The following is a 27,796-nucleotide window of genomic DNA, read 5'->3' as shown; positions in this document are numbered from 1 at the left end:
CAGATTACAGAAATAGACACACGAACTCTGGCCTTTTACCTAGTGATGGGCAAAGCGGCTCTTTTCAGTGTACTGAATCACTGGAATCAGTTCATTAAAAAGATTTTGTTCAAAAGATTCGTTCACCGAGATGTTCAGCGACTCAGCGACTGTCTATCACTAGGGGCTCACAATCACTGTGTACGTTCAGTGAACAAATCACTGACCATGCAGTGTGCCCTCACAGTGAAAGGATCTAAGACCGTCTCAGACTCAGCCACCCCTATTTGCATATTGCAGGTTTCACCATGCGTTGTAAAGTACAGATCACTTGCTCGTATTCTGTACTATTGCTATCGTTTTTATTGTTTCTATACATTACTCTTGACCTGTTGAGTTATACTGTACATGTGTGGCTGCTGTGGCAATGAAATGTCCCCCTAGGATCAATTACGTGCACACCTACCTACCTTGTCTGTAAGCTTTCTGCCTGGTTTCAAGCTTACAATCACCATAGGGGTGATAAGTTAACGTAGCAGAAAAATGACTGTGTCGAGACTGGCTAGTTATATACCTCCAAGTTCAGGGATGCCTTGTAGTCTGAAAATATCCCATATTGTTTACACATTTTGTTTATTATATAAAGATTAGCAGCGACACACACACACTCACAGCCTCTGAGTGTATCCTTACAGCTGTCGTCTTTTCAGCTGTAAGACCAAGACCAATGTTGTTGAATCATTGCACCTACATGTTAGCGACTGGAATCAGCTGTGCGTTTGCTGTGTGGAACACACCCCATTCCTCCTTCGAACGAATGACTCGAATCGCTCACTCAGTGAGTGTATCCCTGCATGATCGCTCGCAGCTGACCGAGAGCTCAACTGAACTGACTGAGAACGGACCGTCTCAGGAAGTGATTCAGTTCAGTTTGTTCACCCAAAAGATCCATTCTTTTGAACGAAACGTTTGCGAATGACATTACACTACTACATCTCATTCACAACTGTGACGTGCACCCCCCACTGAAGACATACTGCAAGTCTGAGTGCTTGTAAAGGATTCAAACATTCTGCAGTATTTAAGCATTTTCAAGCTTATGAATCACACAAATCCTTCAGTAAAATCAATACTAAGCAAAACAATGCTTGCAGTTTTAGCTTGACTTTGTGAAATCCCCATCATCAGTGGTTTAACAGGACAGCTAAGCCTGCCATTGTTTTGTGACAGAGGTAAGGCACATGACGTAGGCTTAAGATTGTCTTCATACCTATGGCCTGGTTTTGTTTGTCGGTCCACATATGACACATTGCTTTGGAATTTGGCACTTTGTCACATCTCTGCACCACGCAATTTTAGTACAGCATTATCCAGTTTTTCAGCCGTGGATGAAAACATATCAACTTTCTACCCTGTGACATAGGCAGTCATATATCAGGTCCTCTTTTAAAAGTCTCTTGAATGCTGAATGCTGTATTTTTAATGTTTACCTTGTGATTGATGCAAAAAAAGATAAAATCAAGGAATCCTTCCTGGTAATATTATAAAGCTTAAAACTCAGGGATCTATTTCATCATATTACTGGTATGTGTAAGTGAAGTAGCATGGTCCTACCAGTGCAGCCGCCTGTTTTTGGTCTGAATGCTCAGTTAGCAGGACTTATTTGGATGAGAGAACAAAGGCAAATTGTAATATTATTACCCAAACTGTCTATTATAAACATCCATCACAGTTTCCTTGTTCAACTTTGACCTACCACATTTGCCATAGTTTTTTTCTACTATTTGGTTTTACCTCGACATTAAGTTTTTTAGATAATCTGACTAAACGGTCGGCTTGTGTACGACCTTTCTGATTCTTACGGCTTGTGTTTTTCGTCTCGTCAAACTTCATTGTAGCAATGTCACCATGTTCCTAGTTCTCAGCAATTACTGTGATGAGTGCAAGATTATCATATCCGACAAAAATGATGGCCAAGAGCACAAACAAATAAGAACCATGTTGACAAGAAGTATCCTTGAGGGAATTCTGCTCAAGTCCCAAAACTTTGCAGAATTGTTTGTCTCTTTTTCTTTTGTGTGTGTGTGTGTGTGTGTGTGTGTGTGTGTGTGTGTGTGTGTGTGTGTGTGTGTGTGTGTGTGTGTGTGTGTGTGTTGTCTTACATGTTTCCTCCATTCATATTGTTGCTAGCCTTGTAGTTCTTTTGTCGTAAACAACATAAAGCCTATTCAAGTTAAATGGTGTCACCACCATGAATTGATACCAGGTCAGAGATACAGTTCATTTTCACCTCCCATTATTGTACAGAGTTTCATTCTGCTGTTCTTAAGTCAGTGTCTTAAACTGGACTCCTACACAGGGGTTAAGTATGTCGCGGGCATGTCCATGCATTATTCCTTTACTGGCTTTGATTGCAATTTGTTCACATGCTAGACCGGCCTTGTAACCATTATATGTAACGTTCAATGATTTTCCATTACAGTAATTGGAACTGTAGCCAGTTCCTATAGACTACAGTGGTCAGCATGTGTTAAACCACTCAATATGTATAGAAGTAGCTACTCCTCTGTATGGCAGACAGAAGCTGCCCAAGACAAAAGACACTTCTTTAGCATAACACAATATGTACACAGATACCAAAATACACTCAGTAGGAAGAAAGACACACTCTCGCACGCTCACATACATTCTTTTCCTTTATCTAGATTCCATTGGAACAGTGTTATGCCAAGGCCATACGGTGACAAAAGCAATGTGAAAACATGCTTTCTAAAGTCTCTGGAGAATCTCTTATTGTTAAAACCCTGTAGGCCAAAGACAAGTCCATGGGAGTTTTGGGGGTACTGCAGGTCATGGCTGTATAGATTTTATAACAGTGACAAATGCATTATGCTTTTCATATAAACCAGCACAGGAGAGCCCCAGTAAAGTAGAAAGGCCTGAATGCTTCATGGGTTTATAACACAATGAATTTATCATAAAAAGAGAGAGAGAGAAGGACAGGGCAGAGAGACAGAGAGAAAGAGAGGAAGTGAAAAAATATGGTTTATTTTATTTGCCCAGGCAGTGCTGCCGGTGGCTAGTTGAATTGTTTAACAGGGAGTAAAAAGGAAACAGCTGCCACTTGTGGGTTCTGAGGTGGGAAATAAAGTCTTACAGTCCTCCCATGTCCAACACACCTGAACCTCTCAGAACACTGAATCTCCTCAAAGTCACTGGATCTCGGGGCATCAAGATATCTTGGCAGAGTAAGCTGCATAAATAAGAAAATCATTACTTTGAATTTTAGTTTTGCAAGATCTTTGTGATTTTTTGTAGCCTTTTTTTCTTTATTAGGGAAATTTGACAAAGGTCTGTGCTCCATTTCAGTAACACCCTGTTTTACATTCAAGTAATGCAACACATTCACACACCTGGGAGCTGCCAAGTAAACCAAAGTCTTCCGCTACACTCCTTTGCAGCAGTTCGGGTTCGGTGCACTGGTTGAGGGCATCTAAGCATTAGCAAAAGAAAGAGTTACTCCAGCCTGCTGGTCTAGGAACCTGCTCCCCTTCCCAATCTTCCCTCTGTTTTGTGTCACAAAGTTAAAATGCTCCAAAGTGAAAATTCAAGACATATTTCCCTTAGAAAAAAGAAACTCTGTTAGGTATATTTTAAGGTTGTTCTTTATTCTCTTTGAAGTGACAACAGAAATACTTTAAAAATTACTTTTCACAGCAGGTCAAGTTGAGCAGTCCAACCTTTGACTGCCACTTTTTAAAATGGCATCATGAACATACTATGCAAGCACATCATCAAAGATTGTGGATTGTGCTGTTTTGTGCACATGCATGAGAATGCACATGAATGCCCAGTGAATTCAGAACACAAATTTTGCAAATAGATGGTGTCTATGATCACTCCAGCATGTTTTGCTATTGGTCATTTACTGATGTCTGACATTACTCTAGTTGTTGATTTTTGCGGTATTTGTGATTGCTTTTAATTAGTCTCTGGATGGAAGGATTACTAAACAGACCTAGGGACCAGGGGACCAAAGGATTAAGGGGTAACCTTCACTCTAAAGATGGGGCCTAAGGGGTCAAGGGGCCCCTGAGCTCTTTAACTGTTTCAAATGTAGCGAGGTCCCACTCACATATTTTGCTCCTGATCCTTTAACTTTTCGTATTTTCTGATACTAAGACTGAGCTGATCTTGCTTTGCTTTTAGAGAATATGACATGAACAGGTTTTCTTCAAAGGTTTTCCAAAATACTGTATTTTGCATATGCTATAGTATATAAGATTTTTTTTTTTTTTCCTTTTGGATCTGCTGTGACTAAAAGCGTTCAAAAGAGTTAGACAGGCTCTCTTCAGCTACAGCGTGAACAAAATTCTGAAGATCAGGAGCTTTTTTTAACTGTAGCATGAAGGATACCCTGTGAAATACTATGGCCAAAGATGGATATATTTTTTAGATATCTTGTTTTTACCACCAGGTACCATCACACAGTCTAAATGATGGTACCTGGTGAAGTAATTAAATACCCTTTTTTTAATGATTAGCATCCTCGCAGTAAATGACATCCAAATTGCTGAATTTTACATTTTGGCCCTATAGCAGGTGTATTGATGCCCTCTGAGGAGACTCAAGTGTGTATGTGTGAGCTGAACAGAGGGTGCGGTGGTTGGAGAACATAGTGCTGATTGATCCTGACAGCTTTATGAGGCTTTGTGACTACTGAGCAAACAGAAGGACATAATGATATTTACATAAGTACATTCTGTGAGAGGAGGAGCATATATTTGTTTATATAGTGTATGTAAATATATATATATATATATATATATATATATATATGTATGTATTTGTGTGTGTGTGTGTGTGTGTGTGTGTGTGTGTGTGTGTGTTTGACTAAGGGTGAAAGGCACATAGGGAACAGTTATTGTCATCAATATGATACTGTAGAGATACTGTACTGTACTTTGAGGAGTGATATGTATAGTACACATATGTGCTCTGAGATAGAATGCAGACTAAATGCAAATGGTGTGATGCAGAAATACACACATATGTACACACATACACACGTACACATGCAATAAAACCCGCTGCCCCGACCAACAGGTAGGGTGACACTGCAGACACACAGGTGTAGGGAGTTTTTGAAGTTAGCCCAACCATCCCTCCTGGGCAAGACAGTGACAGCGTGCGCTCACACGCACACACATTCACACACACGCGCACACACATTCACACACACATACACATACATATACACACACACACTCACACACATGCAAACACACAAACACATACACACACACACACACACACACACATACACACACAAAGTCATAAAGTACATAAGGTACAGGGCCAAAGCCTAAGGTGTGGTTGGGAGTAAAGGCCTGAGTTCATTAGGTTCAAGCAACAGCATGAGGCCTCATCAGCGACAGTAAGTTAAAAAAAAAAAATCCTGCACAGTTTACCACTGACACCCATACCACACACAGAGACACACATATACATACATGTAGGGAAGGACTCTGCACTCCAAATCAATGTTTGTACATTCTGAATTGTGACAATGCTTCCATTAGAAGTGATTTATGAGAAATAAACATTTTCATAAGAACTGAAAATATTAACAGAAAACTCAATACGAGACAGGGTTCGACGGCGATGTCAACAGTAGTAGTAGTAGTGAAGTTGAAGGTAAACAACACCGAGGGGCTCTGAGGTGGGGTGTCATTATACACACACATTTCATGCACACACACTTGAGATAACTTGACACACACAGTGGAGATAAGCAACAAGTGCCAGTATACTTTCATTTTTTTATTAATTGTTTTTCGATAAAGGGACAAAATGGGTGTGTGAACAGGATTATGCTGACATCTGCCAGAAAACACAGACAGTGGTTTTCCCAGTACAACTGAACAGAGACCCCAAACAAGTACATCAGAAATTAAAGACCTAGGTTTTATCAAATGACCATCGGCCATCATTACAAAAGAAAAAAAAATCTAAATTATATTATAGCCAAAAATAAAAAATAAAATAAAAAGAAACCAAAAATAAGGATCCATTTCATGCCTCTGTTTTGAACAGAACATGAAGGTAATAATAAATAGTAACTCCCATAGTAAAAGATAAAGTTCAAGTTCAAGTTACAACAAACAGCTCTCAGAACAGGAATAGAAAAGGCTGATAACAAAATATTCCGCATTGCCATTTACAAAAAGTCTCAACTCAAGCAGGCTTCTCCACATCCCCCAGGTCATTTTTAAATATGCTTTGCATATGAAAGTATACCCAATCTAAATATAAAGCACCATTTAGTATTTGGCAACGAAAAAAAACTGCAAAACATTTTATTTCTTTTTAAATGTATTTATTTTGACGCTTTTTTGTAATCCATGTACTGCATATGAAGGTTTTTTTTTTTTTTCTCTTCTTGATGTTGGAATGTAGTCAGGTGGGAGGGGTGAGAGAGACAGAAGCACACAACAGAACAGGCTGACGTCAGCTTGCATTACTGCATACAAGAATGGCAGCAAGGGGGGAAGGAGGTCTGAACCAAAAACCCAAAGAAGATATGTACAACCACCTCTGTGGACAGGAAACAGAGCGGCAGCCATCTGATGGCCCGCGACACCTCCCAATGCCACATACTTTAGCTGCTTTTTTATGGGGTTTTTCCTTTTATTTCTTTAAACATACAAATAATTCGCACTATATTATCCTGCCAAATTAAAAAAATATACTGTGGCAGCCTGGGATTTTTTTTTCCACTACCAAAAAAAGGTATGGTAAATACCTTTAGAGAGCACAAGCAACAGTTAAAAATACGAGCCTCAATATAAATACTATAGTGCCTATTCTAAGTGAACATTGAATTCAAATACAATTCTAGAAATACAGAAAAAGTAGACCATAAATGTGTTTAAGCATAGGAATCGACATGAGTGTGCATTTTCCTATATTTTAAGTTCTTTATTATATATTCATATATAATCTTAATCCTTTCCCCAATGCAAATTGTATTTCAACCTGAAGAGCTGTGAAGACCCAAGGCAAAATAAAATACAAAACCATCACAGATTTTTTTTTGTTTGTTTGTTTGTTTTTCATCTTTTTTTTTTTTCATTTCATATATACTGTGATCGGAGTCTTGAACACCACCAAGACGCTGAGGAAAAGAGAAAACGACAACATAACTTAAATACAGTTTCCCCTAAAAGATAGTGAAGTGTTATTTGCAAAAACGTTTATTTTCATATCTATAATTAAAGGAAGATTTATACAAAAACAGATTCTCGCAGTGTAAGCAACAAGATTTGAGTGTTTGTAGTCTAGCCGTCAAGGTCTATAGATTATTCAGGTGGCGATGACAACAACCTTAACAATACAGCTCCCTAAAAGTATAGGTGTTTGGCACTGCTGTGGCCAATGAGAGCCGCATCCATTTTGTGACCATGTAGCAGCGCTGGCTACTTAAGTAATTCATATCAAACCTTTTAATTTACAGACCTTGCTGACAGGTTGAATTTTCATCCCAGGCTAAGAACTGGGGTTTCTAGGGGTAACAAACTGACAAATGGTTAAAGGTGAAACAGCAAGGGTACAGAGGTCAAGGGTCATGAGGCTTGAGTTGCTGACAACAGATTGTGGGTCTCATCTTTTACTGCTTTTAACAATGGGACCCTTGTTATCTGACAGCATTTCAACATTTTTTCCCCTTCAGCATAAACTTGTAAACTGGGAAAATTGAAACAGTGCACTTCATGTCCTATAAATGACAATCTAACTTTTAGACCTAACCAATGTACCAACATTGCATCAGTGTGGGACAATGAAAGAGAGATGTCAGTACTTACTCTCAGGCAGAGTGACAAGTGCTATACTATAAACAGCTTGAATGAAACTCAACAAGGAAAAAATACCCTCCTTTTGGGTTAAAAAGCAACAGCAAACAAAAAATGTGCCCTGCATTAGCCTATGCATACTGATTAAAAATTTCGCATTTTAACTCTTCTCAAGAGCCCTGGAGTACAGATGTACTGTCATTTTTTGCAATTCTTTCTTTCTTTTGTCTGCAATTCATAGTTAATGACCCTGTTTGATACTAGAAATGTAAGTGAAAGGGTTAAAGAAATTTCCTCTGATCCCCATAATATGTACGTAGCTTCCGGTTCTGTGTAGCTTTCTGTCTGTCTAACTTTCAGTTATTTCAATTCTCTCAAATAAAGTTAGCCTCACTTGGAGTTCATATATTACTGTATGCATTGTTCCACACACTGACATATCGGAGCAGCGTTGTAGGTTTGTGCTAACGCAGATACATGTACTGTATCCCTCAAGATCAGGATTGTACATTACAGATTACCTTTATTTCAAAAGTACCTCCTTACCAGAAACAAAACTACAAATAATTCAGATATACACAATACTGCTTGTACCATGCTTGCCATGAAATCCACATATTAAAGATAGCCTAGTGAACATGTAATAGGTAGCTAAATGATGATTAACGAGAACTCTCTGATCTGTCATCATGAGTTGTCACAGTCCATTTGAGCAGTCAGGTGCTTGATGCAAGGACCTTTCCTGGGTGGCTTAAACCTTTTAGCTTTATCTAGTGTGACCCCAAACTTATACCAGATAAGATTATGGCCAATGCAGTCTTGAGATATCAAAGGCACTCTTTCTTATTCAACCAAATGATAGTACAAATTGAATTCCTAGCACACCCTTGTCTTTTTGAAAGAAATTTGAAGGCTGTTGTTACTTTCGGTTTTGTCATCATGCTGTACATGATTTATTTTAACCCTGTGTGAACATGGTGTCTTTTAGAAAGATCAGGATAAGTGCATTTCCAGGGTTGTAGACTGAGAGGGTAAAGACTGTTCACTTTCCATGTTACAAAACAAAACTGTACATGATATGTGTTACAGAATGTATGCAGCATGGATGTATCTTTCTTGTCTTTTCTCTTTTTGAAGAATAAAAAGAAAAAACAGAACAAGAGAAAAACAGCAACACATTTACTCAACAATTAACCAACCAGGGACAAGTTCTTTTCTTTTTTTTGATTAGCAAAAACATACTATGCATGCTGACTAATTCTTAAAAATGGAAAAGGAAAACTCAAAAAAGAAAATTGTACACAACATGTAAATTATTGCACAAGAGAAAGGCTCGAAGTTTTGCGTCAATGCAAGAGTATTGCCCCGATACAGATCATGCATTCAATGGGTAATGGAAACGGGGTGTGCTGGTGCAGAGCACATGGTCTTAAGCTTCCACCAGACTGGCGAAAGTGGAGTGTTGGGGTTGGGGCAAATCTACAAGGAGCTGGGAATAAACAGGGGACTAATGGTGGACATAGCTGTGGGGAAAAGGTCCCATAGTTCGGCCTTCTACTCTGACTTTATTTCGGTACTCAAAGGACGGTCACTGTGCCATTTTTTCATGTGTTTCTCCAAGGTGCTGTAGACACTGAAGGGCATCTGACAAATTTCACACTTATACACGTCTTTGCCCACCTGACCATGGGTCTTCATATGGCGTGTAAGTTTGGAACTCTGGGCACAGGCATAATTGCACAGCTCACATTTGTATGGTCTCTCCCCTGTGTGGCTGCGCCGGTGCACTGTCAGGTTACTGCAGTTCTTGAACACCTTGCCACAAAACTCACAAGTATCACTCCTGCGGCCGTCCTTGGAGCTGGGCCGCCCAGGACCCCCAAGGTGTGGAGTGCTGCCCCCACTGCCTGTACCACTGCGGCCTGACATCCCACCATCCAGTTCCCCCGGAGGGGTCGAGAAACGCAGACTGCCATTCTCTGAAGAATGCTCAGATGAAGAGGCGAACGGCGATTGTCTGGAATCCCCAAAGTTCAGAAAAGGGTCCTTGAGTTGTCGGGAGGCGGCATAGCCAGCCAGCCACTGGGAATAGACGTTCTCCGTGTTAGGGATTGTGGGAGTAGGCAGGTCAAATTCCTTTTCCAGCTTGATGCGTTTGGAGAAAGGACTGAGTGGACTGGGGCTACCCAGAAGCAGTTTCTTAGAGAGGCCGACAGACGCTGATTCGTTAGGGGATGCTCCCCGGCCATTAACTGTTGAGACAGAGCCCTCCTCCCCTCGATCTGTTTCCAGCACAGAGTCCCCATCACACATCTCACGATTATGGTGGTGGTCTCGGTTGAGGTGGTGGTGCAGGTGGTTCTCCTGGGCCATGGCATTTCGTTTGTGTGCATTTAGGGCTTCGCTGAAGTGCTGCATGCTAGCAGCCAGACCCATCCCCTGCATCACCTCAGGCAGTGACCGAGGGATGGACCCCTCATCACCCAAACCTCCCAAGCGGCTTCCAATACCACCGTTGTTTTCATGCTGACGTGCTGTTTCAAGGTTCAAACCAAAGTGATAGCTGTTGTTGTTTCTTCTGGCTGCCCTCTCACCGTTTTGATGTTCTTCCTCCTCTCCCTCTTCTACCTCCTCCTCCTCCTCCTCCTCCTCTTCCTCCTCTTCTTCCTCTTCCTCTTCCTCCTCTTCCTCCTCCTCCTCACCATTCTCACGTAGCATGCGGTCATTCTCACTTTTCAGCTTGGCCACCACTGACTTAAGGGCATTGCTTGCACTTCCCATGTGCTCACTGGTGCCAGGCTCTGGAGAGGAGGCTGTTGAGAGCCCATCTTCTGACTTTCCTGTGTTTGGCGAGGAGGATTTGTGCATGTGCGTCTTCATGTGGCGCTTCAGTTTGCTAGCCTGTGTACAAGCATGATCGCAAAGATGACATTTGTAGGGCTTCTCTCCTGTGTGGCTGCGCCGGTGCACTATTAGATTACTCTGAAACTTGAAAGCCTTACCACAAAACTCACAACACTTTGATTTCATTGGGGTGGTAGAGGAGGGTGTTGCCCCTGCTGAGGGGAGAGGGGTAGTAGGAGTGGTTTGAGAGCCCACAGGTGACTGCATGGAGCCTGGGAGAGGAGGTGGGGTAGCAAGATATGGAGGTTTGCTGCCCCCTGCACCTCCTGTTCCTCCACTTCCTCCTCCTGTCTGGAATGGCTGGAGCAAGCGCTGCATGGGGCTGGGCCGGCTGGGGGATAGCGGGGGAGTGGACCCTGAGGTGTTGCCCGCCAGCTCGCGTAGCCGCCGTGAGAAGTCCATTGTTGGAGGGGGGTCCAGGGGCAGAGGAGGATTGAGGCGCAGGACCCTGTCAAAGGCACTAGGGTGGTGGGCTGCCAGCGCCAGCTCCTCTGGGCTCAGGTGATGGGGGTCCAAGTGGTTTCTTGGAGGGGGGCTGAACAGTGGCGGCGTGGGAGGGAAACGCTGATGATGGCCCCCACCAACAGCGCCAACAGCGCCAACTCCACCCCCTGCTCCGACGCTATCCCGTCCACCTGAGCCTGAGCCAGGGATGCGGAGGAGGTTGAAGGGGCTTGCATCGGGAGGCAAATGGAGGCCATGAAGGGGAGGCTGAGAAGGGCAGTCTGCACCCCCACCCAGGGAGGAAGGTCCACCCATGCGTGGTGTGAGAGGGCTGCCATGTTCACTTTCCAGGTAGATACGGAAGCCGTGGGTGTTCTGAGCATGCTGCAGCAAGAACCAAGCGCTGCCATACGACTGCTTACATGTAGTGCAGGTATAGGTGGTCGGTTCTTCCTTACCTGTTGTGACAGAGAAGAAAGAATCAGGTTAGGAGGAGTTGTAACTGAAAAACCCATTAAACACCTTTAACATCAGGTAGACATACTACATTGCTATATGAATCAGCTAATATCAGTCTGTGCAGCAGTAAAGACTGAAATCTGAAACATTTTTGTATGAATCACAGATTTTCAAATGCTGCATTGCTGTTTATGTGGAAAAATTATTGCACATAAACAGTACTGTGTAAAGAATGAAATCAATGAAGGACAACTCTGTGTAACTTGGCTGAACCAGTCTATTATTTGAACCTTAGGCCTAACTCTTACAGCTTTTGAAAGTGGTCGGCACATGGTGTTGAGGGCTTTGCAAATACAACGGTAGCTCTTATTGAGGTCATGCCCCACATGAGTAGCATGTGAGAAGTAGTGTGTATGTATGCATTTGTTCTTCTTCCAGACTGCTCTGGGACATAATTTCTCCCTTTGGACTGACTGTGAGTCCTCCATTGTCAGCAGGAGAACAAAGAAACAGGGCTGTCCCGGCAGACTACCACTTCCCACTGATCTACCAAAACAGAGGCTCGCTCACAAACACAGATGTACGTACAAGGACACACACAAGAGAGGCAACAGAGAAGAATCCTTTAGATCCTTAACCTACTTGTGTTTCTGATATATCTGAGAACAGATTAAGACTGATGATTTTGTTTCAAATTATAACTCAATCAGTAAATACCCAGAAATTATTGTATATTTTGACAACAAATAAATAAAAATCAAATGTTTGAAACTTTATTCATATACACTATTCTGGAGTCATATCCTCTTATTTACTGTTTATACTCCTTCCAAGTCTATCACCCAAAGACAAATGCATATACACATACACACACTCATTCTCTCATTCACATACACAGAACAGAACACTACGACCACCTGAGGGAAGTAAACCAGAAGGAGTGTCAAAACATTTAGGCTCCAACTGGCGAGGAAAAATAACCCCTTCAGCCTGCTTCAAAGCTTCTTCCCTCAGTGAAGCATGCAGAGTCACAGTGAGATAGCGACAAGATGAACATTTAAAGCAATAATTGCCTTTGAATGGCCTCGGCAATGATGACCTGTGGTGGGACCTGGAATGCATGTGTAATCTCATTACGGGACCGAACGGACGGCCATCGGCTCGTTTACAAGATTAGATGACAAATGAAGCCCCATTGCTGCCAGTCAGTGCCTTCCACTACTAAGCACAGTGCAATGTGGGTGCATCTGACAAAGTGAACAAGCAGATTTACACATTCACACACTTACATACAAATGGATAAACACGTCATCTAACAGAAATATACTTGAAAACAGTAATTTAGACATTTGATGTCACAATCACCACACACTAATGCAACTAAACTAAGATCAAAGGTTAAGGCCTAATATATATATATATATATATATATATATATATATAGACCATATATAGAACAAAAAAGTGCTGAATCTGTTAAGAAAGGCCACTCTTCTATTTTCAGTTTTCTAAACACATAAAGATTTTTTTGTAAATGGGCATGCACTTTTTAAAACAGTTTGTGGCAAAAACAAAACATTTAAAAACTTTTTATCTTTTAAATTCTGGATCCAAATGGAAAGACACATTTTATGTGTGCATGGAAAAATACAGCTATTTATGGAATAACAGCCACAATAATTATATCAACATCCAAAAATGTCAAAAGTTGCAATACATAATGAATTGAAACATGCTTTAATATTCCTGCAAAGCAACTAAACAGGTGTCATTCTAGGGGTCATAGTATTGATGTTAATTATCTCCAAGGATTATTCGGGAGAGCTATTTTATCTCTAACATGTCCTGAACAATAAATTACAAAACATTCCATTAATATGTAAACAGGTAAGGTGGGTTGTAAAAATACACACAAAATTGGGACATATCACCTGCTAATTACTGACAGAACAAATGTGACAAATTAGCAGTGATACAAAAAGAATATCATCGTTTACATGGAAGCTTTTATACATCGGCACTCTGCAATTTACCTCTAATAGCCAGAAAGGGAGTCAAAGAGGTTGTAGTGAAATAACTGCATCAAAACGTATTTTCAAAGGGAACATTTGTGTATGTGCTTGTGTACATATATGTGTGTACATAAAAGTGTATGTGTGTTTATGTAAAAGAGATGTAATTTTCCTCACACTATGGGGCTTGTTTCACAACATACATAAACACAGACAGTAATTTGAATTGACAAAAGACAATTTTTTTATTCACAAAGAGAAGTGTGAAAGAAAAGTTTGTCATCATAAACTAGGTACGTAAATATGTTTAAATGTGTGTTTCTGTAGACGGTGATCCTGTTCATTTGGTTGGAGATTCGTCCCCTTCCTTAATTTTCCTTCTTTTTTGTTTTCACCGTCTCTCTCTGTCTCTCCTACTGTACGTACAAACACACTTATCCTACATGACCAACAGTTCAGAAAGCTAGCTAAATTATGGATCATTAAAATCGGCACAAATTACCACTAATTGCGGCCACCTGCATCAGATCTAACCTGTGAATATAATTTGCATTATCAGGACCATGGAGGCTTTAATTATTTATTCATCTTTTTTCCTTTGGTTGATACACTCTAAGCCTGGACACAGACAGCACTGAAAATAAAGATGCACTTTTTTCACTTCAGTATAAATCAAGGGATGAGTTATCCCTTTGGTACACATTTTATTTTATATGCGAAGCATCATTTATCCAGCTTAGGGGCAGTGCTTTCCCTCATTGAATAGATGTGTAGTGTGGGATCTGCCTTTCTTTTGCTTTAAATAAAGCAGTCACATTTCCAGATAGTAGTTTTGAACATGAAAAATGTCTAGTGACAGTGATATCTGCGTCCTCATACACACAAACTAGACAACTCAAGTAAAAAATTTTTGGATGGCAATTTGTAGAAGGTTTGACATCAAAACATCAATAACAACAATAAAATCATATTTTTGTTGTGCAATAATTGCACACTTTTGCTTCGGTCATTCTGGTACTATATTTCAATAGAGGTGTGGGACATCATATTAACATCTATTGATTGTCAAAATGATGGTCTGGAAATGGAGGCAGTCACTCCAGCATTTGAAGTATAAGGTAACTGCTCAAAAACCTGTTACAAGTATCTTATTATTGTTGTTTCTTGAATAAACAGTTTGACTGACTATATTTGTATCTAAACTAATATTGGAGCCTCTCAGAGCCCTCTCCATCTAAAAGGTGCACATGGTTTAATCCAGTAGTTTCCAAGCTGGGGTCGGTACAACAAAGCAAATCTGAGGGGTCACAAGATTATTAACAGGCTAGGAAAGCAGATAAATAAAATATTTCTGCTACACAAAATTACATCCATTTCATTCATGCTCGCCTCTGATCTTTGCTTTTCTGTCTTGTGAATTACTGGATAATTTTAGGCATTCCATGGCTTTTAAAGTATTTCCAAAGTCACTATTTGGTTGACCTGGTCACATCTGGTAGATGTGTGGAACTGGTGTCTGGGGCGGTCAAAAGCCAAAATGTTTGGGAACCATTGGTTTAGTTCACTCCCGCAACTGTGAAAAGAAAAATAGCTCCAAAAGCATAATTGAATTGATGCTGATACTGAACTCCAACAGAACTTGTAGGAAATCAGGTCCTAAAAGGTACCTGAGGAAACCTGAAGACACTCCCGTTATTTGCACATGCATGATATTGGATACACTGAAAGGGTAAGATCCACTGAGGCTGCATATACCCAGGACCTAGATTTTATCGTGCTATGCCGGCATTCGAATACATCTGCTTCACCTAGAAATTACTGTCAACTGATGAAAATAAGGCTTGTGAGATTGTGTATAAATGCAATATCGTGACAACACAATGATAATACAGAGTAAAAGAAGGATTTGTGTTTTCAGCTAAAGGTGGGCAAAATATTGAGCAAAACAAATGTAAGGCACAACAGTGTAACTCTTAAGCTAATGCGCTCCTTTTTGACTCGTAGCTCAGACTTGTCCGCACGCTGATTGAAACTGTAAGGTTAATGGATTTTAGAGTAGGCGACCGCTCCACTCTGTCTCTCTGTAATATACTCCCATCAGCCACTTCATTAGGCAAACTCTCCACCACTCTGAGGTAGAAAAATTAAGTGAGAAAGCGGAATGGAGAACAGACGATGAAGATAGATAAGAGTCAGAGAAAGGGAAAGAAAGAGATAGGGGAAGTAATCCCTCTTAGTTTAGATAGAGTTGACAAATACCTGCTGCAGCTATAAAGTTTTGATACAACCGGTATATCGGAGGAAAAAGAGGAAGGGGGAAGAAAGGAAGGGGGAAGATGGGGGTCAATAATAGCATCCAATTCTTTACCCGGGATAAATGTCAGAGCCATAGGAGTCACTAGTGATACTCCAGAGAACACACACGCAGTTTAGGAAAAGTCCTAACACTCAATAGCAGCCATGCTACAGTGACAAGCACAGGCATTAAGTCCTATTAAGCCAAGGGCATTGCTTGGACACTTATGTGGTGCTAGATGGGAGAGGGAGGCAGTAAGGCAGCTTGACTCATGTTTCACGACTCCTTTTTGTGTGTGTGAGGGACAGAGTGTCTGGCTCTATCCATCCCTCTCCGAAGGGTGTGTAGCACTCTAAACCTATGGCTTTCCACGGAGCTGAAATAAGGCCATTGTACCAAACTGGGGAGACACAGTCCATCCAGAAAAAGGGATTCATTAATACCAAAATGCATCGAAAGCATTAAACATTTTCTTAAATGGATCAAATGGTATCAATGGCTAAATGCAAATTCCTTAACCAAAAATGTTTAAAATTTTTTCTTTTAATTTTTAACTTTTTTTTTCTTTTTAGTCATAGTTCCACTTGAATCATGGATTTAGTTAAATAGGACTTTGAACTTTTCACAATGAAATGTGAAAATGTCAGTGGTTTGATGCATTGAACAACGTCCTGCATGTCATAATAGCACAACTGCGTAAAGTGATACACTTCAAAAGTGACTTTTTTGTTTTAAACATTCAATGACAAAGATCCCCTCTTCTTCACATAGTCTAAATGTTGCTGCAAGGACACGTGACTTTACGCAAGGGTGTTCAAATGTCATCTATTGCGGATGTTTGCAACTTGTCCACATACAGAGACAACAAATATTGTATGGAGAGAACTGTGTACATATCTGCTGTCCATGTCTGCTTTGGAGTATATCAGGCCTGTTTTTGGTACTATATGGGACACTTCAGAGTGCACAATTAAGATGAAAGCACATAAATCTAACAACACATTTACATTATAAAATTCTTGAATCCACCTAAAAACGTGTCATCCTGCAAAACGGTCTGTTCTTCAGCCAGTCATTCTGTCCTGTAAATTAACTGGATTGCCACCATTACATCTCTCCCCGACCAGCTGGGAAACAAAAATGGATGCCAGGTCTTGGCTACCAGCTAGGACAGACCTACCAGTATTTTACTGGTGTTACGTGAATTTTATGCATCTCTACATTATCACTTTGTTCCCCTTTTATGGTCTATATCTTGTGATAATTTCTCTCCACAGTATAACTTCCTTTCCTCCACCTCTTTAGCCTCCCTCTCACCCCCCTACTTACTATCTCGTCTCTTCAATCCTACTTTCTCTGTACCATATAGGACTCTCTCCTCTATAGCCCTCCCTGCCCGCCTCTTCCTCCATCCTCTACGCTCTCTTTCCACCCATCGGTGGCTCTCCGGTGGTGTCCTTGGCTGAGTCCACCTCTGGGTGAGATGATAGTAATTGAGGTAATGGAACATCACTGAAACAGGATTAGGTACGCATGCTGGGAGTGAGAGACAATGTCCCTTAATACAATTTGGGATTTCTATCTGAGCCTCAGGCTTTCAGGACCTGCTGCTTATATTTACATCTGGGCATCACTGCTCACCCCGTTCACCTCCTGCTGTACCTTAAAGGGATACCAGAACATTTCACTAGAATTTTACTTTATTATTACTCTTTACCATGCATTTGTTTTAACATCTGCAGGAATATTTTTATTTTATTTAATTTAGCAGACACTGCCAGTTTCAGGTTTGAAAAACTATGCTGAAATTAGCAGTGTGTGCTCGATAAAAAAAAAAAGAATCTTTGCCAACTTTATTGCACATTTTCTGTGCATTAATCTGACCTCTGATCTCTCCGTAGAGAGCGAAAATAATAATCCTTCAGAAGAACTTTACTAATTAAAAACAGTTTTAAGGTAGATAACTCAATTTACAAGAAATCGACAAAATGTTATATGAACTATAATATGAACTATAATATCAAGTATAATATCATAATCATATTTAAGATACCAGTACTCACTGATTTTAATGAGGGAACACTAAACAGGTAAGGTTGTTAAAGGACAAATGCAATGTTTGTTTCTCCCCTAGCCTGGTTACAAAACAGAATGAAAATCCCACTGAAATTGTTGTATTATTTCTTTAAATAATAAAGAAATAATCAATTCTTTGAAGGCAAATGACTGGGAGTTTCCAGAACGTCATATGGGCGATCTATGGTATATGAATATATATATCATATTCATAATTGAAATTAATTATAATGGGGAAATTGGTGACATAATATGAACATAATCACTGTTTGATAATGAGTTCTGTTCATGTCTGTTTCACAGTCCCCCTCCCTCTATTGTAGCCCATATATATTTTCAGTGACACATACCGTATACAACTGCTTGCTGATCAACATTTAGATACTCACATCTCATGACTCCCACTATACATTTGTGCTGTAACTGATACACTTCCCTAGGATGGGGAGCAAGCCATACCAGAGAAAATGACTTTCAAATGATTTCTGCAGGACATGGACATTATTGACTTCACCGTCATAACCCAGCTTTCCTCCCTACCTCCCTCCTTCATCGACCACTAAAGTGCAACAGTTGTGGCTTTCTGCTTCTATTCCAACATTCTGTTATAGTGCCCAAAAGCACTTAACCATATCATTGTTGTCATGTGAAAATGTTGTTGCCCTAATTATGGTTCTTTTCATGTTTTAATTTCAGAACTGCATGTCCTTGCTAGAGCAGAGGAAATTCAATGACCCCTGGGCTTGTATGTGAAACAATTTCAAAACCCTGTTGGTTAAACTCAAAAACACATGGTGGTCACGTTCAAATCAAGGCTGTTATAAAATCCAGGACACCAGCAAAAATAAGAACATTGTTACATACTTGATTGGCATCCTATTAAACTGTCACAAAATTCCTGTTATTGCTATTTTGGCATCATAAACTGTCATACCAATGTAGTGGGCTAAATCATGCAAAAACTTCCAGTGTGGACCAAAAAGAAGGATCTGCACTATCCTCATTTTCCCCAGTTATTTTCCCCTCTGTGCTCAAGCTTTATTACTAACTGGATAGCAAACAATTGGAATGCAAACAGTGGCAGCTGGTGTCCTGTCTGCTCACTGAGGAGAGTGACGCAGTCCAATAACAACATGACTGCAATTGCTCAACAAGGTAGTGTTCTGCTTGGAAGGAAATCAGCCTCTATTACTGGCTATGAGTTGGTGGTAAGATCAAAGAAACTTCCGCAAACACTACAGTTACAAGAGTATGTCAATCCCAATGCAAAGAATAGTTGTGTAATCATTAAAGGTGGATGAAAAACCACAGAAACTACCTTACAATATATGATTAAGGAGAATGGATCAGCCAAGGTTTGTCGACCTTCCCACAAGATGGAATGATTCTACTTCTTTTACATATGAAGAGGCTTTATTTCCGCATCTCATACATCTTCAGTGATGTTCGTAGCTGCTGGCTGGGGAAGCCTTTGACCTCTTTAGGAAACCCATCTTGGTGATGTTATTAGATGTTATGAGGAAACAGTGTTGTAACATGAAGCCATCAGTATGCTTCAAAAAAGTGCTTGTTTAACAAGTTTAACAGTGTCTATAGCTCGCTTTTCAACAGTGGATTCATGAGAAGCTGCTTCTGACAATTCTTGTAACTTTATGAAGCAGACAATCCAACAACCATGCCCATTGTATGCAGTGACTTTGAAAGTAGACAAGGATTGAACTCTTCTTTCAAGCTGTCATTCTTTACATATCCACCTCCATCACTTTTAGTGTGTAAAACTGAAGGAAACATCAAAAACACCTTCAATATCCCCAATTGTACAATTAATTTCTTCAAGAGTACAAAGAGACTCAACAGACAAAGCGTTCTTGGAGAGAGATCAGGAGGGAAATGGAATGCAGCGGGGCTACTATGCAAGCTTTTCACCCTGCCTTCGAAGGTGGCCATTCGGAACAGGTATAAAAACTTCTGCCATTAGACATTCTTGGACAATACTTTGATACACTCCAGTTTGTTTAAATCTACTGAACTCTTTAGGTGACCGCTGAGTGCAAAATTCCCCCAAGATTCTTTCTTAGCTATTTTAGGGTTACTACATCTACAGCACCTAGAAAGGTATACTTAAATGCATGCTAGTATCCCCGTTAGGTGTCTTTTCTTGTTTTGATAATATTCGTGTGTACTTGGAACATAGAAGGAACCTTGTTTTTTTAGTTTTTCTGTTTGTATGATTATACTGATCAAGGTTGGGGATCATCTGCATCTGTCTAGCATTTTTTGACTCCTCAGCATCCAAACAACTCTTCACCACTGTTCTATGTATGCTCATATCCTGGTCAAGATCTAGTTTTCTTGGACAGTTCCATTTACCAGTATCTGTCAGATCTGACTTCTTCATCATATTGCTCATCTTGAGGAAAGGTAAGAGTCTATTTATCATGTGCATTACCAGTGTCAGATAAACTTTTCCTTTAGCTTCTTGATCATCATTACATGGTTTATTATCATTAAATTAAAAATGCTGTTTAGATGCCACACTATTCATTTTACTTTAGAATATTCAAGCTAGAGCTATGGAGCTGTTTTACATTCCAGCTAGACCTTAAAATAGCTCCTAACAACTTTTTGTAAATAGAAGCCTCCAGGCCTGACAATAATGATTTGGTATTTTTATGGAAGAAAGAACTATGAATGCATTTGAATTACCAAAAACAACAATGGATTATTGAGCCTGTCTGATTACATGCTGTGTGTGCATGGATGTATGCGAGAATGTGTGTATCTGTGTGATCCTGCTGAACAGCCATACACTCAAGTCTGATGAGCAAAAATATCAATACCGTCTGTCCATATGTGCGTGTGTGTCTTAGGCATGTGTGTGTGTGGGAGATATCAATACCTTCTGTCTCTGTGTGTGGAATCCCTGCTGGGCTACAGACTGTGCTATCTGCAACTCTCTCACCAGTAATCTACTTATGTGTGTGTGTGTGTGTGTGTGTGTGTGTTTGTGTTTGTGTGTGATTGTGTGTGTGTTTGTGTGTGTGTGTGTGTGTGTGTGTGTGTGTGTGTGTGTGTGTGTGTGTGTGTGTGTGTGTGTGTGTGTGTGTGTGTGTGTAGCCAACCATCCATTATATCTGCCATGTGACAAAGTTTCTTTTTTTTTCTCTTGGTCGCACAAACAAACACACACCCTCTCACACACATACAGTAACATATCTCATAAAGTCTGTTCTAATGACACAACCCGGGCCCTTAAACTGTGTTTATAAATGTAATTAAACAGACTGGCCTTTGTAGAAGCATCCGAGCGCAATGTAGCAATGATCCAGTGTGTGTGCATGTGTGTATGAGTGAGCGTGTGTGTCCATTTGGAAGCGCAGCACTCATGATGGCAGGGACAGCCTCCACTTAACCCTAAACCACCATGGTGAAATTACAGAGCATCCAAATTACAGCACTTATGTGAGCAGAGAGAGAAAGAGAGAGAAACTAGGGTCTGAAAGAGGAAACTTGGTCCTGACACACACACACACACACACACAAACACACACACACACACACAGACACACACGCACAATACTCAATGACTCAGCTTGTGGACTTCTACTTGAAACCAAGAATGCAGAAACTTTCTTTCAACTCATAATCTGCTGCAGATTGGTGATTTTATGTGTTCATTTCAGGTTGGTTTTGAAGTAACTATCCTTTCAGCGATCACACAGCTATTTAATTGATTCCATCCTTTATCAAACTCATAGAATACTTACATAATGGAAATCATTTTATATTTTGTACTTTAACCGAAGATCATACTGAATGCTCCAAGTGTTTCCCCCAATGAACAGCTAGCAATTTTTGAACATGAAAAAAATACTGAGGTTTCTTGAAGATACAGGAAATACAGTGCATTCTGTTAAGCAGATAACTCACAATAAACATGTTGTAGGCTTTGTTCAGATAGATATTAGTCCACTTATTTATGTGCTTAACTGAGGAGACTGCACTGATACTGCAAGGCTGCTGCCACAGAGGGCTCCAGTGCCTTGCTTCATTTAGCAAGGCACTGTTTAGGACACTTAAATGCACATTCCTGGTAGATAACTTTGTGATATGAATGGGGTAATTCTACGGTTTTTATAGCGGCCATCTCAAAAGAGGAGGAAATGTTAATCACTGTGATAACTTTCCAGATTTACAGTATTACAACCACTGGGCAGTGTTATGGTGTATGATAAGCCTTCAGAGTCACATCTCAGTTTCTCAAACTGACCTTTCTGGATCACTACTATCACTGGTCAAATCAGGGGCTGTTGGCATTGTTGCTGTTCTTAGTGGGGACTGAAAGCATCATAGTCAGATTAACAAAATGAATAAATGAATCCGCAGAAACACTCATGACGGATCAGTAAAATGATTTCCAAGGTCTATTTCTTATTAGTCTCATCTAATATTAATTAATGGATATGATACCATCTGTTATTTATCAACACTAAACTGGTATATGGGAACACCTCAACTTTGACTAATTTCAGTGAGACATTTTGAGTGTCCCTTGGACAATACACTATTCAAAAGACTTTAGAACAAGATGAAATTATACAGGATAATTGAAAATGTGTAATTATGAAGATGTTTCCGGCACAAAAATGATCAATTAAGAAAAAAAACGTGATATTCTCAATCAGCTATTGGTAGCTTCAGTCCAAAAAAAAAGTAATTTCATTTATTAGTAAAAATACACGTATTTTATTTTTCTTTGGAGCACACAACACACACACACATGCAGCACTTGTGTCTCGAATCCCTGATGAGACAAGAGCACACGCTTAGAGGAAGGATTTTCTTTAGTGCCATAAGCAAGAGGTTGGTGGTCACTGAAGACACACACATGAAAACACGCACATTTATACACAAAGCCAGTCTGGTATTGAGTGATCTGCAGGGACCTGCAACAGCTGCCAAGCAGGACAATTCAGTTATGTGTGTGTGTGTGTGTGTGTGTGTGTGTGTGTGTGTGTGTGTGTGTGTGTGTGTGTGTGTGTGTGTGTGTGTGCGTGCGTGCGTGCGTGCATGTGTGCGTATGTTTGTGTGTGTGTGCGTGCGTGTGTGTTAGTCTTGCAGTGACCACAGTGGGAGATCACTCTGAGCCGGGCAAACACCTCAGCTGGCCGGAGGCCCACACACACACACACACACACACACACACACACACAGTGCTTTGCTTCCTCTCTTCATCTAATCCCTCCTCCGTTCAGCTGGTTTCATCCCTCCATCTGTCCATCAACATTGCATACAGGTGGCTGTCCTCTCTCTCTCTCTCTCTCTGGCTCTTTTTTTCTCCTCTCTATCACTCAATCCCCCCTTTTTTCCACACCTTCCACCTCCCACACATTTCAATGTGTCTTTTCTTCCTGGTAATTTGGCAACATCACAGAATGGAGGAGAAGAGGAGAGGAGGAATCATGGAAATCAAGGAGGGGGAGAATGAAAAAAAGGCATGATGAGAGCCTCAAGTACTAAAATACAGCCACACACCACCTAACTGCCCCCCCGACACCCACCCACGCACACACACACACACACACACACACACACACACGCACACACACACATTTACTGCAACATGTGGACAAGTTGCAACTAGACCAAAGAGGCAACACTGCTGCCAAAAACACTTTCGCCCATCTTTTCTTTCAGTCCATCCATCCCTCCCACTTTCCCTCATTGTTTTCCTCCCTCTATTCTTCCATCCATCCCTCACCTCTTTTAATCCTTCTATCATCCCCTCCCAGGTGGGAAGCACTCAGCACCGTCTCTTTAATTGTATTCATCCGACAAGGCCAATCGATAGAGGACATATTTAATACAAATTTATGACTATTAGCCATCAGCGATAAAAAGCCTTTTTTTCCTCGATAGTTCTTGCTTGTGGTGAAAGAAAGAAAGAAAGAAAGAGGAGGAGGAGGAGTAATGAGAGGAAATACAAGCCATCCTGCTTTTAACACAAACAGCCTCCCACCATCTCAGTGTCCAACCTTGGAGAGATGCGGTTTAAGCTGCAACAAAAACACAAGAATTCTTTTTTTTCTTTCTTTTTTTTCAGACAAGGTTTCAACTTCAAGTGGGTCTCGGGTGCATTTCATGCATTGGATTTTAGTGCAAAGTTCACAGCGGGATTTCAGGATTGACTCCGAAACAGCAGCACATTTTGGCAAGGATAATAAATAATTATATCTACTGGTTATTTTCAAATTTGAGTGATGGACTGCTTCTGCACTGGTGAAAATAACAAAATCCGAGGCTGATTGTGCCATTCAGACAGCAACATGACAAATTTTACATACTGTTCATACTCAGTGTTGAATCATTTCCATTTTTAAAGGTAAACTTGGACATTCTTCGATGCCATTTCTAGTTGTCTCCACAAATAAATTTCATGCCAAAAGGCAAAAGAGGCGAAGCTGTGAAAAGGTTAATATTAAATTTCCTATCAAAGTTCCCAGATTTGGTCACTGTGTTGTTGCTTACATAGACAAACAGCAAAGAGAATGTTGTGATGAGATAAAGCACGAAGACAAACTCCCCTCCAGCAGTCCTTCACAACCATGTCTACTTAACAAACACTGTAGGTTTGATTCATTAGAGCTGCAGTCACTACACCCTGAGAGCCCTATCGATCCCCCAGACGTTTTCTGCAGGCCGGGTAAAAAACTAAGAGCAGAGGGAAAAGTCAGAGATGGAGAAACAGAGGAAGGGGAGAAAAAAATAGCCAGCGAGACAGGCTAAATATATGGCTCTGTTAATACGAAGCAAGCAACAGTTTACCTGCCTCTTTAAATTCATTCTAGTGTGCAAGGCAGCTGTGACGGCTCCTGGAGAGAGAAGCCCTCCGCTCGTCGCCAAAGGAAATCTTTTGCCCTCCAAGAGAAACAAGGTGTGCATTGGCTGGAACCAAAGTCAGATGATGGAAAGATTTTTTTTGTTTGTGTGAAACCACCAGTCACATATATTGGAAAGAAATTGAGGGTTAGTATTTTGGGGGTTTGAGTCATACTCAGTGTGAGATAGATTTACCCAGGTTAACAAGCAACTTCAGGATTTGAACAAGTGATTTTATGACCTTTACAGAGTTATATAATATGATATTAAACTAGAAAAAGTGTCACAATCAATAAAGGGAAAAGGAGAACATCTGGCAGCTCCAGAGTCAAATGCTATAGCTAATGCTACCTTCTGCGGCACGAATTCTGTCTCTCTGGGGGAAAAATATTCTGCTGTTTTTTGTTTTTTTTAAAGTTTGGGGTCTTCTGGTTATGTAGCAGTCAAAAAACGGATAACCCCCTGGTTGCTTCAGGGCAGCTATGCGCAATATGTATATAAAAAATTTTAGGAAAAATTTTAGAAAAAATAGATTTCAGATTTCTCTGGAATAATTATGGGGTGAAAACAAGCAACATATGCATTAGAAAAGTTGCATTACTTTATTTTATTGTATAATCTTTTTTAAATATATTTTATGAACCTTGTTTGCTTTTGGTCTTAAATAGAGCTGAGCATCACATTTCCATCACGTTTTGCCCTTTGCAGCCATAAAAATTGTCATACTCTCATAAATGTTAATTATGGATCATTTTTTATTTAAAAGACCCTACTCAAACAAGTTTCTTTTGTCTCTAGACCATAACATTTCCCTGTGTCCACTATTGCTAGTGAGTATTAGTCGATAGCAAAAACACTGGCGTCATCATTCGACTTCATTTTATGTCTAGTATTGTCGTAGCCTAACTGCACAACGTTGAGACAACAAATGGGGAAAAGGTCACAGCTTAGGACTGTATAAAAGAAGGAAAACATCTCTCAATCTGAAGGTGTGAGAGTTGAAAACACAAAAACAACACACAACAAAATATATACAAGCAGTAGCCAGGAATTCGAAAAGTGGAAAGAGTCACCACAGCGTGTTACCTCTGTGGCTGTGAAAAATGGTTTCAGCATGCTTGTGTCTGGTCAAACGCCTGCATGAGCGTATGGTATAGACAACAATTCTGAATGATAAAAGACTTGTGATGGATGTGAGAGCCACTTCTGTTTGTGTGTGACGTGGTATTCATTTCTGCATACACGAACACTCACACACGCACACGGGCTGACATATGCCTGGGGCCCGGCCCCCAGCAGTGGACAAAAAGGCCAGTAAATAATTGAGAAGTGTGAAAAGCAACAGAGGGGGAAAGAGAGAGAGAGCGAGCGAAAGAGAGGTGATGGGTGGGACCACTTTGCATGCAGGTTTTTTTTTTTTTTGAGGGGTTGGGGGTGGGGGCACCTACATGCATGTGACAAATTTGTGTGAGCATTACTGTGATGCTGTGTCTTTATGTGTGTGTGTGTGTGTTTGTGTGTGTGTGTGTGCCCAAAGATGCTCCATTAGTGATTCGGAAAGTGGTGTGGGGGCCTGGCATTCCCATCAGGCCCAGTATGGTCTAAGTGCTGCACCACACACAATCCAAAAGCCTAACCAACCCCGCCCTCATGGGCACAGCCTGGATGCCTCACCCTACCCTCCACCAACCCTTATCCCACCTATAGGACGACCTAGTAGTGCCTCTCAGCCCCGTCCTAAACACCACACACACATAAGCACACACACAATCATGGTCCACTAATGACCAAACCCAAACAGCTCCCAAACAACTCTGAAAAGCTATTAGGAGAGGGCATTTTGTTGGGGAAGTGATTTTTTTTTATACGCCATTAAAAGCCATGGATAAAATGGGCGTTCGCGTAAATACAGCCACAGTTCGGAAGGGGATAGCCAAACAAGGATAATTGAGTAACCATACGTCCCCCCTGAGATAAAGGTAGAGGAGTGTCCACATGTTTCTCTCTTTCAAAGGGAAGAGTATGTAGAGTAAGTAACTTCAAAAAAGACTAGTTTCCAGTACCTTTTCAATTGTCACAAAGAACTTAAACTGCTCAGTGAGCTGATGAAACTCAATAACAGAGGGCAGCTTTTGTGTACTAACACTCACACATACACTTTTAAAATAAGTGTCTCCTAGTATAAGATGTAAATAGTGGGAGGACAAACAAGCGCACAAAAGAACAAGTACAGTAATCAGGACTGTAATTATTGCTAGCGCAGAGGGTGAGAAATCAAACATTTGCACTCTGGATTGGATTAAAATCACTGACCGGCACAGGCAAAGTTAAACTCGAACCACCTCCCCCGGAGGTTTAAATCCCATCCAAATAGGGCTTATGCTCATACACACCTGTACTTGACATGAGTTTTTTTGAGCAGTTTTTGGACATATTTTCTTGAAACGTCTTTCTCTTTCACAACTTTTTTGGACATGCTTTTCAAATTTTATGGTCGGCGTTCAAATAGACCTTAAACATCTGCTGGCTGTATTTTCTGGATTACACAAAGTCTTCATATCATCTCTTGTTTTGTCTTGTATCATTGTAATAACTTTTTGGATGTGAACTTTTGAATTCTTTGTACCCTGCACCAACATATTGTCACTTTTTAGAAACTAATTTGGATTGTTTGCTCATTTTAGACAGATCGGACCTCCTTAACACTGAATACTTATAGCTCTGCTGTGCATTTTAAACCCTGAGACTTGAATGTCAGCAGGTAGAAAACAGCTCTGGATAAACAGGGCCTATTTCTTGCATTTGGAGAGCGCTGGTAATCACGTCAGGTCGGGTTCAGGCACGATTTAGAGCAAAATACGCTCTGACGCAACTTTTTCCTAGAAGGAGATGGT

General features: G+C 40.6%; 1 protein-coding gene across 1 annotated transcript in view; it reads right to left on the bottom strand.

Moving 5' to 3' along the window:
• Window positions 1-8,908: 8,908 nt before the first annotated feature.
• The window catches only part of bcl11aa (BAF chromatin remodeling complex subunit BCL11A a), a 51,569-nt gene continuing 32,681 nt past the window's right edge, over window positions 8,909-27,796 (bottom strand). The window contains exons 3-5 of the mRNA XM_040139762.1: window positions 11,340-11,638; window positions 10,949-11,300; window positions 8,909-10,888 (exon numbers count right to left, since the gene is read on the bottom strand). Coding sequence (XP_039995696.1) covers window positions 9,387-10,888; window positions 10,949-11,300; window positions 11,340-11,638 — 2,153 coding nt within the window. The 3' untranslated portion in view covers window positions 8,909-9,386. The remainder of the gene's footprint in view (window positions 10,889-10,948; window positions 11,301-11,339; window positions 11,639-27,796) is intronic.

The sequence above is a fragment of the Xiphias gladius genome, chromosome 11 (assembly GCF_016859285.1).
Source record: "Xiphias gladius isolate SHS-SW01 ecotype Sanya breed wild chromosome 11, ASM1685928v1, whole genome shotgun sequence".
Classification (NCBI taxonomy): domain Eukaryota; kingdom Metazoa; phylum Chordata; class Actinopteri; order Istiophoriformes; family Xiphiidae; genus Xiphias; species Xiphias gladius.
Note: the sequence above shows the minus strand (reverse complement) of the source record. Positions and strands in the feature narration are given on the sequence as shown.